This window comes from Dipodomys spectabilis, unplaced genomic scaffold, assembly GCF_019054845.1.
Source record: "Dipodomys spectabilis isolate Male_0828 unplaced genomic scaffold, ASM1905484v1 ptg000157l, whole genome shotgun sequence".
Taxonomy (NCBI): domain Eukaryota; kingdom Metazoa; phylum Chordata; class Mammalia; order Rodentia; family Heteromyidae; genus Dipodomys; species Dipodomys spectabilis.
In genome coordinates this window covers 22,907,598-22,922,701 of record NW_024870834.1, presented here as the reverse complement: position 1 = coordinate 22,922,701, position 15,104 = coordinate 22,907,598, and the positions used below count along the sequence as shown (strand labels likewise).

General features: G+C 41.5%; 1 protein-coding gene across 3 annotated transcripts; it reads right to left on the bottom strand.

The window, feature by feature from the left end:
* Nucleotides 1-1,864: 1,864 nt before the first annotated feature.
* Nucleotides 1,865-14,733, bottom strand: Med6 (mediator complex subunit 6). Of its 3 annotated transcripts, none has more exons than XM_042692762.1 (8): nucleotides 14,665-14,733; nucleotides 12,253-12,412; nucleotides 10,875-10,966; nucleotides 8,610-8,692; nucleotides 7,532-7,640; nucleotides 5,071-5,186; nucleotides 2,919-2,946; nucleotides 1,865-2,352 (listed from the first exon to the last, which is right to left on the bottom strand). In XM_042692762.1, exons 1-8 carry the CDS (start codon nucleotides 14,684-14,686, stop codon nucleotides 2,222-2,224), a joined length of 741 nt encoding a protein of 246 aa, XP_042548696.1. In that variant the 5' UTR covers nucleotides 14,687-14,733; the 3' UTR covers nucleotides 1,865-2,221. The 3 variants fall into 3 exon arrangements, with proteins under 3 accessions (XP_042548696.1, XP_042548697.1, XP_042548698.1); XM_042692763.1 differs by having other exon boundaries at nucleotides 14,636-14,692; XM_042692764.1 differs by lacking the exon at nucleotides 5,071-5,186 and having other exon boundaries at nucleotides 2,209-2,352; nucleotides 14,665-14,725.
* Nucleotides 14,734-15,104: the final 371 nt, after the last annotated feature.

Here is a 15,104-nt window from a genome sequence, read left to right as displayed (position 1 = left end):
ATTGTATCATAGTAGCTATGTAAGAGATTGTTCTTAATTTTAAAGACCTATTAAAGCCAGGTGCCAATGGTTCATACCTGTAATACTAGCTCTGGGAGGCTGAGATCTGAGGATCGTAGTTCAAAGCCAGCCAGGGCAGGAAAAGTCTGTGAGACTCTTATTTCCAATTAATCACAGAAAAAGGTGGAAGTGGCACTGTGGCTCAAGTAGTAGAGTGCTAGCCTTGAGCAAAGGAGCCCAGGAACAGTGCCCAGGCCCAGAGTTCAAGCACTAGGACTGGCAAAAAACAAAACAAAACAAAAACAACCCTTACAGTACTTAGAGAAAATGGTATTATAAGAAATCCGAGGGGCTGGGAAGGTGGCTCAGTGGTAGAGTGCTTGCCTTGCATGCAGGAGGCCCTCGGTTCGATTCCTCAGCACCACATAAGCAGAAAAAGCTGGAAATGGGGCTGAGGCTCAGGTGGTAGAGCGCTGGTCTACAGCTGAAGAGCTGGGGGACAGCACCCAGGCCGAGTTCAGGCCCCACAACCGACAAAAAAAAAAAAAAAGAAATCTGAAATATATAAAGGGGGTTTATGTGTGCATATGTAACACATTCACACACAAAAGATATAAGAAGTCTTTGTACTCTTCCTACAGCTTTTTCAAATGTCTGAAATATCACAAAATATAAAAATAAAATGCTCAGACCAAACTCTCATAAAAGCAGAAACCAAGAAATTGTTCTACCCCTTAAAATATTAAGTATATTTTCACTATTTAATTGGCACTAACACGGTAAATGACATAAATCAGAAAAAGATGTTGATGAAGCAGTTATTTTCATACTTTGCCATTTGAGTGATAACTAGTCCATACCTTAAAAAAAAAAGAAACTGGGCAATATGAGTGAAGAACAATTAAAATACAGAGTTTAAGCTGGGTCCTGGTAGCTCATGCCTGTAATCTTGGTTACTCAGAAAGCTAAGATCTTTGGGTGAGGGGGAGGGGGGAGGCTGGGAAGGGATGTGAAGGGTAAACAAAGGAGGAGGCTGCAATGCTTGGTAAGAAATGTATGCATTATCCTGCCCATGTAATTGTAACCCCTCTGTACAGTATGTTCACAAATAAAATAAAATAAAATAAAAAGCTAAGATCTGAGGATCAAGGTTGAAAGCCAGCCTGGGTAAACAAGTCATGAGACTCTTATTGCCAATTAACTACCAAAAAAGCTGGAACTGGAATTTGTGGCTCAAGTGGTATTGTTAGCTTTGAGCAAAAAGTGCTCAGAGACCAGGGCCCAGGCCCTGAGTTCAAACCTTAGGACCAGCACTAAAAAAAAAAAAAGAGAGAGAGAGAATCTAGGTTTTTAACCTTTGAATTTTATCCTAAGGAAAAAAAAAAGTAAATATTGAAAATACATTATACACAACCATAGTTCACTGCAGCCCCATTTAAAATAATTCAAACTCAAAAAACAAATATAACACAGGTAGTTTACAAATCCTGAGACTAATAATCTTGGGAATTATTCAGTCACAAAAATAGATGTTCTATATGAATGAATATAGGAAAATGCTTAAAACAGACAACAATGTAAGGTAAAAATGCATAAACAGAATCATACAAACTGTGATTCAAAAGCCATACATAGTTTTTGTAACGCTATACAAAAAAAGGAAACAAAATTCACAGCTCTCTTGCAGAGGTTTTTCTTTATCTTTCACGTTGCCATAAGTTTATTGCTGTAGTACTGAAGAATTTGTATATAATACAAAAACATGTGCTTAGTTGCTACTATGTTAACATTCATCTTTTGTGTCCTCTCAAAGTGTACCTGAAAAACTTCAGACATTTATAGTGAAGAAAAATCCAAGATCAAGCAGTATATACAAATAACTTTATTTTGTCTTTCAAGATACATGCCAGCACACCTGGGAACAGGTGTGGTACCAATCCAGAAGGGAAAGGTTACAAAACATACATAAGAAATATTCATAAAGATACATCATGATAGAAGGCTGGGGCGCAATTCTGTTGTAAAACTCTTGCCTAGCATTTCACCAGGCCCTTGGTTCAATATCCAGTACCAGCATCTCCCCAAAAAAGCATGATGGGTATAATATCCCTTCTTAAAGAACAAGTGCATTCCACACAGAGCATTTTAAAGCTCAAGATCCTACCAGAGAACTGAGGTATAATTGACACAGAGTCTTGCAAGCTTCTCTTTTGTCCTATATTCACTGAAGTCTCATCCGTTTCTCAGGGGGGCCTTTAGTGCTCACAGTCTGTTGGACATTCTTTGTGGTCTCCTTCTCCTCAGATTTTACAGTTTCTGGAATGGGTTCTGCTTCCTTCTTGGTCTGTTCCACTAGACATTCAAAGTAGTTTTGTTTTTTATTGTTGTTGTTAGGTTTTTTTTTTAAGATGAATGTGGGTGAAAGGATAAATTAAATTTAGACAATGGATTATATGAATAGTTCACTTTTTCAAATTCATTTTAATAGCTACCTCCAGCTCTACCTTAAGTTAATTCCTCAATCAGATGTAAGAACCCTCTTATAAACTACACAACCTATTATTAACTCAAGGAAACTTATGACACTAGGCAAAAACATAAGGCATTTAAATAAGTCATCATGTATAAGTAAGAGTTAAAATTATTCCATCCCAGTTTCAACTGTAGTTCAATACCTATTTTCAATGAAAAAACGACCTCAAATCATCCTAGGTTCTTCACACTGGTATTTTTTAAATACCAGTATCACTACCACAAAAGCCCTACTTGTTGGCAATCACAGGTGAGGGGTAACAAACCACAATGAGAGCCTGAAAGGACAAAATGACCACAGATCTTCTCACATGCTGTTATTGTCACATGTTAAACAGAAGTTTGATTTTATTTCAAGCTTAACAAGAAAATCAGATAAAGCATACCTGGGACAGGCTTTTCTCCAGACTTTTGCTGTAATTTAAAAAACAGGGAATAAGGGAAAGAAACAAAGAAGAAATACAGAAACAGAGCAGGTTAGCAAAATTTTCTTCTTGCTTTTCTAGTTTATTAAAATGGTAACTTCAACTAAATTGCCTTATACATGACTTCATAAAGCAAAGTTACTGTCCATATACCATAAAAATTACTATTCATGTATTATATACTTTTTTTTATCATTTTTACTTCTTAGTCTCATTCCAATAAAGACATAAATGTAAAACCAAAATAGTGATAAAAAAACCATTGACATTGAACAAAGCACTATGCCTTCACACAAAGGCTATAATACTTTACAAAAAGACAAACAGAATCCAATGAGGAAATAATGGAGCTTTTGAAGAGGATATGGATTATATATAACAAAGTAGAATGAGAGTGATGAAATTCTGACTTTCTGGTACTATTTACTAGTATTATTCTAATTTTCTTTTCATTTCTATCATGATTTAGTATCTTCTACATTGATGTATATCTTCGTTCTCTTATTCCTCTAAAGTTACTAGAAGTGAGATAGTAAGCTTTTTTTTCTTTCCTTTTTGGTGCCAGTCCTGAGGCTTGAACTCAAGGCCTGGGTGGTGTCCCTTAGCTGATTTTTTTTTTTTGTCAGTTGTGGGGCTTGAACTCAGGGCTTGGGAACTATCCCTGAGCTTTTTTACTCAAGGCTAGTGCTCTACCCCTTGAGCCACAGCTCCACTTCTGGTTTTCTAGTGGTTAATTGGAAGAGAAGCATCTCACAGACTTTCCTGCTTGAGCTGACTTCAAACCATGATCCTCAGATCTCAGCCTCCTGAGTAGCTAGGATTACAAGTGTGAGTCACTGGTGCCCAGCTAAGATGGTGATTTTTTTCTTTTATCTTTTGGTCAGTTGTGGGGCTTGAATTCAGGACCTGGGTGCTGTCTCTGAGTTTTTCGGCTCAAAGCTAGTGCTCTACCACTTTGAGCCACAGTTGACTTCTAGTTTTCTGGTGGTTAATTGGAGGTAGGAAGTCTCACAGACTTTCCTGCCCAGACAGGCTCTGAACCACGTTCCTCAGATCTCAGCCTCCTGAGTAGCTAGGATTGGGTGCTACCAGCACCTGGCTGAGATGGCGATTTTTAAAGACTACTTATTATTCTATTTCCATAGTGGGGATGTTTAACAAGTTTGGTTATTTCTGCAGCTGGTTTTCTTCTCTCTGAGTAATACTGGAGATTAGGCCTCATCCCTTGAGCACATTGGATGAATGTTTATCTACTGAGCTAAACCAGTACAGCGGTGAGAAACTACTTCAAGCCCACCCCCACCCAGTACTGCCTAAACACTGCAAATACTTCAAATGAAAGAACATGGACTGTAAATAAATTAAACACTACAAAATGACAGGAATTCCTTAATGTCATAACTCTGAGCCAAGTATCAATGGCTTATGCCTATAATCCTAGCTACAAAGGAAGCCTAAGTCAGAAGAAATACAGTTCAATGATAGTCTGAGCAAAAAGTTCAACAGATACTCTCCCCCCTCTAAACCAATAGGTGAGTGCAGTGTTGCTGCCCAGCTACACTGGAGAGGATAAATAGGAGGCTCACAGTCCAAGTTCATGCCAGGCAGAAAGTGAGACCCTCTTTCAAAAATAACCAGTTCAAAAAAGGTCTAGAGATGTGGCTCAGTAGTGGAATACCTGCCTATCAAGTGCCAAACTTCAAACTCCAGTGATGCCTAAAAATAGATAAATAACTAGATTTTAAAATGGGAGAATTGGAGCAATAGGCTCAAACACTAGAGTATCTAGGAAGTATCTACTGTCTAAAAAGAACAAAACCCTGAATGCAAACCTAGTAGCAGCCCACCCCCCACCCCACAAAGATAAAGATACAAACTGGTAGACTTGACAAAAAAGAAAAACCCACCCATTACTTTCTTGCAAGAAATGCATTTCCCTGGCAAAGACAAACAAAGGCTTAAAGGTAAAGGATGGGGAAAAAATGTTTAAAAAGTGAAATAAACACTAGACAAAAAAAGCACAGGTAGCTCCAAATATAACAACAGTGGGCAATTTTGATAACTCACTCTCATTGATAGGTTACCCAAAACTTACGTATATGTTCTATTTTACCTGCACAAATTTGGGTGGAAATTTTTGTCTGAGATCTACAAGTAAGGCATCCACACGCTGTCTCTGAAAAATAGAGCTTGGTTCTTCTTTCCTTTTGGCTTTAGGCTTAACTTTATCTATCAAAATATGAAATCCAAATCAAAACAATCAGTTTAGTCTCGTCTTTCAAATCTTTCTCCATTATTAACATATTCAAGCTTTATTATTTTCAACAGGCACTGTACCAAGATGATTCCAACTAAGCTAAACAGAACACACAGACAGAAGGCTCTAGCTCCTAAATGATATTAAATGATGCAGTAAACATGTCATTTATTTATTTATTTATTTATTTTGGTCAGTTGTGGGGCTATAACTCAGGTCCTGGGCACTGTCCCTGAGCCTCTTTGTGCTGAAGGCTAGCACTCTTACCAGTTGAGCCACAGCACCATTTCTGGTTTCTGAGTTGTTAATTGGAAATAAGAGTTTCACAGGGACTTTTCGGCCCAGGCTGGCTTCAATTCACAATCCTCAGATCTCAGCCTCCCAAGTAGCTAGGACTACAGGTATAAGCCACCAGTGCTTGGCTAACATGTCTTTTAAAGAAACTTCCATTTCATTATGTAGCAGGGCTACTTAAAAGTTGTAAGTCTAAAGTTTTTTCATAAATGTCTAAGTCACAATCCAGATTATCAGTCTGAAAATGTTTTGTGTATTTTAAGTGAATCAAGTGGTCTTTTTCTTTTCTTTTTTACTGTAATAGAAATTTTATGAATGTGATCTCTTTTAAGATATCTTTCATATTTTACTTACAGAAAGCACTTTAAGTTTTTGGCATATTTGAATCTCTGGCATTATTACTCTAACACTTTGGGGTCATTATTGGGTCTTTAAAAAAACTTATTGTAACCCAAGAACTGTGATTATTTTGATTATCAGTCTGATAGCTGAGTTGACTACTATGTGACTACTGAGCAGGTAGTGTATTCAGTACAGATTTGCTACAAAAGGGGATGATTCATACCTAGGATATGATAGCATGGGCCAGAGAAATTTCATCAGGCTCTTCAGAATGACATGCAATCAAGTGGTCTCTTTCTACCATGAAGACAAGGGGGAAAAAAAAAACTAGATAGAAATTTTCTGAAGCTATTCACAAGTGTGTGTGGTAGGAGAGAGGGGGAGGCAGTTAAGGAACCGTCTCTAAATAAAGGGGTTCCAGATGTTATCCCAAATGCCATTAGGACAGGGGAAAATAGCCCTGTATCAAACATCCTTGCCTGAACCAACTATAAAAAGTCAAAATAGAGCCAGGAACGGTGACTCATGATGGCAATTCCAGCTACTTAGGAAGTAGAGACCAGGAGAACCAGAATTTGAAGCCAACCTAGTCAAAAAGGAGATCCTAGCTCACACCTGTGATCCCAACTACATTAGAGGCATGGGTAAGAGGACTGCTGTCCAAGGCTGGCAGAGGCAAAAACACAAAACCTTACCCAAATTACTCTTTATAAAGGTTCCCTTGGCCATGTGATTTATGCTGAGTTGCTTTTGTCAGAGAAGGAAGTAAGAGTATAGGAATATTATTGTAGACACATTTCTGAACATGGTGAAAAGCACTGGTAGAGTAGTAGCTGTGGGACATAGGATGCCTGGTGCCATGGCATCACACAGAGAAGGTTGTATGATCAGCCTCTCATTCACTCTACTTTGAAGATGAGAGGAAGATTAAGGGTTCCAAATCCCAAGATGACCCAACAGGTAGTAGGAAATACTTTTGCTTGTCCCTCAGCACTGTTTCTCCTCTTTGTGAGCCACATATTTTAAAACTGAATCGCTTTCACAAAAATTACCACTTACCTAGCTGATAAAACTTGTTATATGCTCCTTTGTGAAAGCTATTACTACATCTACTTATAAGAATCACAACTGCAATGTTACCATTCTATGAAAAAGAAAAATGCACCTAGGAAACATCAATATCCTTTTACCTAGGAAACCAGCTTCAGGGAAAGGACGGTTAGGGGATTATTAGAGGGAAGAACTTGTTCAACATACATTGTACACATCTATGGGATTATCACAATGAAATCCCCTTGTACTATTAATGTTTGCCAAGAAAAATAGTTATAGAAGAAAACAATTTCATCCTCAGGGCTTCAAAGACTATTTTCGAGGGGTATGTATGTAACAATAGGGTACAGCACTTGTGTACATTTAGTCTTAGGTTTAGTGAGTGCCATCACCACCACCACCACACACATATACACACACACACACAAGTAAGAGAGGGGAGGAAGAGGGGAGGGAGGGAGAGGGAGACAGATACACACACACACACACACACACACACACACACACACACACACACAAGTGAGAGAGGGGATGGGGGAAGGGAGGGAGACAGATATACACATACATACATACATACACACACACACAGAGGGGACAAGTGTATTTTAGAAAGATCTAGGTGTTCTACCTTGCTCTTCATGGTCTTTGAAATGCCACCAATATCCTTTGGAAGGATGATATCGACAGTAGGACATAGCTTCATCAAAAGCTGACTGAATGCCATGAACTGCAGTAAGCTTGTAAAAAAAAAAAACAACCAAGTATTAAATTTCTTATTTGATAATCAAAATTTCCAAAGTAAATCAAAATATTATATATGTAAAGGCAGTTAATTTCCTGTTTTTTGCTTTTTGGGTTTTTTTCTGTTGGTTGTAGGGCTTGAACTCTGGGCCTGTGCGCTATCCCTCAGCTCTTCAGCTCAAGGCTAGCACTCTTTACCACTTGAGCCACAGCACTTCTGGTTTTCTGGTGTTTATTGGAGTCTCATGAACTTTCCTGTCTAGGCTGGCTTTACCATGACCCTCAGATCTCAGCCTCCTGAGTAGCTAGGATTACAAGCATGAGCCACTGGGACTCAGTTTCTTTTTTCTGGTCAGTTGTGGGGACTGGACTCTGGGCCTGGGCGCTGTCCCTCAGCTCTTCAGCTCAAAGCTAGTGTTCTAGCACTTGAGTCACAGTGCCACTTTCTGCCTATGTGGTGTTGAGGAATCAAACCCAGGGTCTCATGCACGCAAGGCAAGCACTCTACCACTGAGCCACCTTCCCAGCCCTCCTTTTCAAGAATCTAAATTACTATATAACTAGTTGTATCATCATTTCTGCAGTATTTGCATATACACATTCACCTATTTACTTTTGATCATCTCTGTATTACTTATGAGACATAATGAAATGTGAATGCTATGTAACTAGTTGTTATCCTTCATTGCGATGGGAATGACAAGAAAGTATGTACACATTGAGTATGGGCATATTTTGGTTTTTTTCAGAGTATTCTTAATCCAGCAAAAGTATGGAACCTATGGGTACAATGAAAGCCAACTGTATATATGAATACTGACTTGGTTCCTAGTAAACTGCAAAAAGCATTCTAGTAGTTAACATTTTATGTCAACTTAAGGGGGAAGAGTTCCTGTTTATTTCTTAGAAGCAGAATATTTCTATTAAAATTTTCTTTAATGTTTAAAGAACATAAGGCCACTTACCACTCTGGAGTTTATAACTGATCCCAAGTCTGGTGCCTGATAGATAACACCAGCAATGATATAGTAGTCAGCTAGCGGGATAACTAAAGCAACAGGGGAAAAAATGTTTATGAATATATCTCCAGGTACATATTGCTAAACAGATCTTAAATTAATAAGCAATATCTGACATTTTCCTAAATTAAATGAGGAAAATAGGAAAATTCTTGTTTTTGTAAGTAAAGTATTGGGAAAAAGCCACATGCATTTTATTCACAGGTTATCTATAGGTACTTGGGCAGTTTTGAGTAGTTTGCCCAGAAAACCTAAAGAATTTATTAAGGGTTTAGAAATAAAGTATGCCAAGTTCTTAGCCAAGAGCAGTGTGCCTCAAACTTTCCTGAATAACTGAATCACATTTGATCAATTTAATATGCATTTGGAACCTGTTAAAATGAGAGTCTTATCAGTTAGTGCATTTCAAGTTCCCAAGTGGTGTCAGTGGTCTTATCAATCAAAGTAAGAGAACACACACACACAGAAATCTCTCATACAGCAAGAGAAATGTACAGATATCTGATGCACTAAACTTGCCTCTGAGTTCCAGGTCCAAGTCCTAAAGAAAAATATAGCAGTTACTGAGCCTGGTGCCACCTGTGTGGCTTCTATACCTTGAAATCTCTCACATGGTCTTGCCTTTCTTCTAAGGATCTCTTTTCTCAGTGAAGAGACTCCAGATCTTTTATCTTGAAACTCAATTTGGATTCTAAAAATACAACTTCTTTAGCAAGTCATTCTCTGAAATCATTACCAAGGTAAGCGTTGTTCCTAAATGTCTACCTTGAATCCTCTCTTTAGTGTGGCATTTTTCACAGTGCTAGTTTGATTCCAGTGTGTCTTATTCTGGTCATCTCTAGAGTAGATGATGAATTTGGCTCTTCAGACAAACTAAATCAGGATTCATTACTCTTGTGTTAGTGTTTTGTCTTGTTTCTTTTTGGTGCTTGTACTGGAGCTTGAACTCAGGTCCTCATGTTCTCACTTAGCTTTGTCACTCAAGGCTGGCACTCTACCACTTGAACCATACCTCTACTCCTAGTTTTGCTAGTTACTTGAAGATAAGTGCCTCATAGACATGGACTTTTTTTGGTGGTGGTAGTGATTGTGGGGCTTGAAGTCAGGGCCTGGGTGCTGTCCTTGAGCATTTTTGCTTAAGGCTAGCACTCCACCATTTTGAACCACAGTTCCACTTACAATTTTTAGATGGTTAATTAGTGATAAGTCTCATAGAACTTCCTTCCTGGGCTGGCTTTGAACTGTAATCTTTAGATCTCAGCCTACTGAGTAGCTAGGACTACAGGTGTAAGCCAGCAGTGCTTGACTTCCTCATGGATATTTTTGCCCTTGGCTGTCTTCAAATCTCAGCCTCCTGAGTTTCCAGGATTACAAGAGTAAACCACCCGCCCCCACCAGTTTTAGTTCTTCCGCAAGTTTTAAAATCCAGGTATGAGTTTTGTTTGGGTACATAATTAAGAATATTCAGTTGATCAACAAGAAATCTGATATGACTGTATTTGTTATCTATTTTATAACACATTGACTCAAGTGTACTGATATAAAAAGTTCCTTAGGATGCTTAAGATTCCATGTGATTCCTACAACTCTGATCACAGGAAAACAGGGACTGCCCTGATGGTTAGGGTTTGGGGAATTGTCTTTGGATATATTGTGGAAGTCCTCATGGAACTTGGCTTCTTAAGTATTTCTTAAGTGACAGTTATACCTGCTGTACCACCTTTTGTAGCCATGCTGTACAAACAGTATGAGTATAGTGGAGCCCTGATTTTCTTCTAGGAGTTGGAAATTCTGTTATGCAGAGGATACCTATATTACCAGTCCTCAATAAAAATCCTGGACTTGGAATTTAAAAATGACTTCACTGAGCAGATATACACATGTGGCTACATTGCACTGCTAAATGAACCACACTTACTATGGCTCCTGTCAGGAGGAAAAACCTGCACAGGGATTCCTGTAGACTCCACCCAATGTCTTTTTCCATGACTAAGCTCACAGTAGATCCTTACTGTGTAGCTCTAATAAGTTTTAGCGGTTGAGTACAAAGATATTCTGAGTCTGATGAGCCCACTTAGCAAAGTACTAAGCACATATGGCTTGAGGAGCACCAAAACCAGCTAAATCCTTCCCAAAATAAGAACATATACTGGTTGAGAAGTATATAAGGTATTTTAAAAAGAAATAATGTCTGAAGTTTATACACTTTACCTTGAGTAGGAGATTGGCGCTGCTGCTTTCGAATGATGAAAAGAATGGGCTCTTGAGCATGCAAAAGGATATACTCAATTCCAACCATTTGACTGTAACAGACAGACACCCAGAGAGTGATGAATGCCCACACAATTTTGTAGGACTTTACAATTACTAGATAAATTGCAGCAACATTGCTAAAAGGATTAAAACTGCCTATATTTGGTTTAAAAACTGGCTATTGATGAAAACTGGGTGGTATTCAAGAGTAAGATTTGGTTTTTAAACAAAAAATTTCTTTACAAAAACTTATAGTGAATTTAAGTATTTTTAAATTTAAGTATTTTTAACCATACAAGTACACTGAATAGTATGTTTCAAAAAGCCAGTCAAAATAGCATGATACTTCCTAATAATAGAGTAAGATATAAAAAAAGAGTTGTGAATGGGCTGGGAAGGTGGCTCAGTGGTAGAGCGCTTGCCTTGCATACCTGAGGTTCGATTCCTCAGCACCACATAAGCCAAAAAAAAAAAAAAGAGCTATGAAGACCCAATTGTATATTCTACCCAAACAGCAAACAGAAAAAAACTTTACCTGTAACCCAATACATTTTTTGAATTGCCAGATTATGTATAAAGCAACAGTAAGTTGTCTTTAGTAGCTTTATTTGCCTCAAAACAAGACATTTGTAATACCATGTTATAATAATAAGGTTATAATACTATGGAAATTTAATTTCATAAAACCGATCCCATTCCCAATTATATAGAGAGGTTTTGGACACTTTTAAAATAGCAATAAATTGGGCTGGGAAGGTGGCCCAGTGGTAGAGCACTTGCCTTGCATGCTTGAGGCACTGGGTTCGATTCCTCAGTACCACATAAGCAGAAAAAAAAAGCCAGAAGTGGCACTGTGGCTCCAGTGGTAGAGTGCTAGCCTTGAGCTGAAGACCTGAGGGGCAGTGCCCAGGCCCAGAGTTTAGGCCCCATGACCGGACCCAAAAAACAAAAACAAAAACAAATATAATAGCATTAAATTCTTATTTAGGATCTTTGACTAAAGAATCCTGTTCTATGTCTGGCTAAATTTTCCTTTTTCATTCAAAGATTATGTGTCTAATATTAGATTTTAACTAATCAGATTTTAAAAGGACAACAACTATAGTTTTCTGGCTGATAGCAGCTGTTCATCACAGGATCTAAATCTCATTTCTACTTTAAGTAGATATTATGAAATTATATAGAAAAGACAAGTAACTGCTAGTAAATCGTTTGTATGTCAAATCCAAACAAACCAGTTTTTTTTCCAAAAGTTCTACTTCATAATCTACAACTCAAAAGAACTATTTGCTGCAAAATCTCTAGCTGGCGAAAATGCTATCATTTAGTAACTTACTTCAAGTGTTCTAATGTTAGCCTCTGCATTTTGACCACTTCATTATTACACGTCCTGTCATAAAAAGGATTACTTCTTTCTGAAAAGTAATCCAGTACACTACCGCTGTTCAAAATGGGGATCCAAGAGCTGTCAACCCAAGAGATTCCCAGCAGATTATCTAGGCAAAAGAAAAAATGATAAAAGGATTAGAAAAAAGAATCCAGGCCAACAAATAGCTACTATGCATCTAATGTAATAGACACTATGAATATAAAAATGGCCTGGCACCTACCTACATGCTCTCATTGCCTAACAGAAGAGAGACATATACAAGAAAACAATAACACAATCTAGGAAGTATTATAATAAAGATAGGGTTATTGGGTTATAAGGGCAGAGAAGAATGAGAATTTACCTAAAGGGGTAGGATTTTTTTTTAATAAGGACAGGATGTAGAAGTATTCACTGTATGTGATATATGATAATAGTGGTGGTGGCTCCTTTTCTGTCCTCACAGCAATTTTAATATATTTTTACTATTAATACTCGTATCATAACCAAGAAATACAAATGTGTTTGCATTACTCATCATTAACTAGCAATGGACCCAATCAACAGTAATTAGCAAATGCTTATAATTCATAGACTGAGGATTATAAACAAATATGATTTACTCTACTAACCACATATATTTATCAATTCATTTACACAGACTTCAATATCCAACTCCATTATCCAAGGATAAACGCTTAACTGGGATTAAGAGTACATTCTAAAGCCATAAAATAAAACATTATCTTTCTCATTTGGAGGCTGGAACTACAGCCTCATGCAAAAAAAAATATATCAACGAGTTAAGCAGACTCCAACCACTTCATACAGAACACTTCATCTTGAACACTCTCATCCTAGCTCGTCAGGAAGCTGAGTTCTGAGGATCGCGGTTCCAAGGCACCAAAAGGCCGAAGTGAAGCTGGGACAGAAGTGATAGAGAGAGCTAGCCTTGGGCATAGGAAGCTCAGGGGCAGTGTACAGGTGCAGAGTTTAAGCCCTAGGACTGGCAAATTAAAAAAAAAAAAAGGTAACCGTACGAGGTACCGATCAAGGGGTTGCCATCTCCAGTTTATTCTCTGGTTGATTTAGCAAATACTTTAGGACCTCTACATTCCTGCTGTGAAAAAAGAAACCACCCCCTGATCTGTTGTGCTGAAAAGCATCAGAGACCTAAAAACAAAGCTCTCAACGGAAAGACAGAGGCAGCCTCGCCCGGCGGCCCAGGCGGGGCCCGAAGGGCGGCTCCAGGCCGAATCCCACCAGCCGAGCGGGAGCCTTTACCCCTCTCCTCCCTCTGCACAGACACCCCCCTGTGGTTACGACGCCACAGCCCCAACGCCAAGGCGGAGCCGGGCGTGGAGCGGAACCCCGGCGGGGGGCCCCACGCGGAGCCGGGCGTGGAGCGGAACCCCGGCGCAGGGCCCCACGCGGAGCCGGGCGTGGAGCAGAACCCCGGCGGGGGGCCCCACGCGGAGCCGGGCGTGGAGCGTTCTAGAACCCCGGCGCAGGGCCCCACGCGGAGCCCGGCGTGGAGCGGAACCCCGGCGCAGGGCCCCACGCGGAGCCGGGCGTGGAGCGGAACCCCGGCGGAGGGCCCCACGCGGAGCCGGGCGTGGAGCAGAACCCCGGCGGAGGGCCCCACGCGGAGCCCCAGCGGAGGGCCCCACGCGGAGCCCCAGCGGAGGGCCCCACGCGGAGCCCAGCGGAGGGCCCCACGCGGAGCCCAGCGGAGGGCCCCACGCGGAGCCCGGCGTGGAGCGTTCTAGAACCCCGGCGCAGGGCCCCACGCGGAGCCGGGCGTGGAGCGTTCTAGAACCCCGGCGCAGGGCCCCACGCGGAGCCGGGCGTGGAGCGTTCTAGAACCCCGGCGCAGGGCCCCACGCGGAGCCCCAGCGGAGGGCCCCACGCGGAGCCCCAGCGGAGGGCCCCACGCGGAGCCCCAGCGGAGGGCCCCACGCGGAGCCCGGCGTGGAGCGTTCTAGAACCCCGGCGCAGGGCCCCACGCGGAGCCCGGCGTGGAGCGTTCTAGAACCCCGGCGCAGGGCCCCACGCGGAGCCGGGCGTGGAGCGGAACCCCGGCGCAGGGCCCCACGCGGAGCCGGGCGTGGAGCGTTCTAGAACCCCGGCGCAGGGCCCCACGCGGAGCCCGGCGTGGAGCGTTCTAGAACCCCGGCGCAGGGCCCCACGCTCCGAGCCGCTTCCAGCGCCTTCGCGTCGGCGCGGTGCCAAGTCCGACCCCCGGGGACCGGGAAAAACTCAGCAAAAACATTCAAACCAAACTAGGACTATCCGGAAGAATTGGAGAAATTTCCCAAAGGGCTATGAACCTCCAAGCCAGCGTACAAACCAGTAAGGAGACACAACAACGCCAATCACCTCGGATATCGACCGCCGCCATCCTTCCACAAGCGCCTGTAGCGTCTGCTTCCGGCGCAGAGTAAATGCGTAACGACGAAGACGCAGAGTAAACGCGTAACGACGAAGACGGCAGAGCGGCGAGGTACAGATCGTCAAAAGAGACAAAAAGGTGCGCTCGCGAGGCAAGAAGATGAGCGGGGCGGGGACGCCCAGGGGCGTGGCTAGTGAGTAGCTGGGCGGGGGGAAAGAGTAGGAAGGAGAAAGGTGTTGGGGAAGGGAAAACTGGGGACGGTGTGGGAAAAGGTAGTTGGGCGGAAAGGCCCGGGAAAGAAGAGTGGGGGTGTGGGGAGGGAGGCCAGTCTGAAGGGGCGAGGCGGGCGCGGGTGGGCTGCGTACTGGGGAAAAACCCTAGGCCTCCAGGGAACAGGTGGAGTGGTGGCGCGTTGTGATGCTGCTGC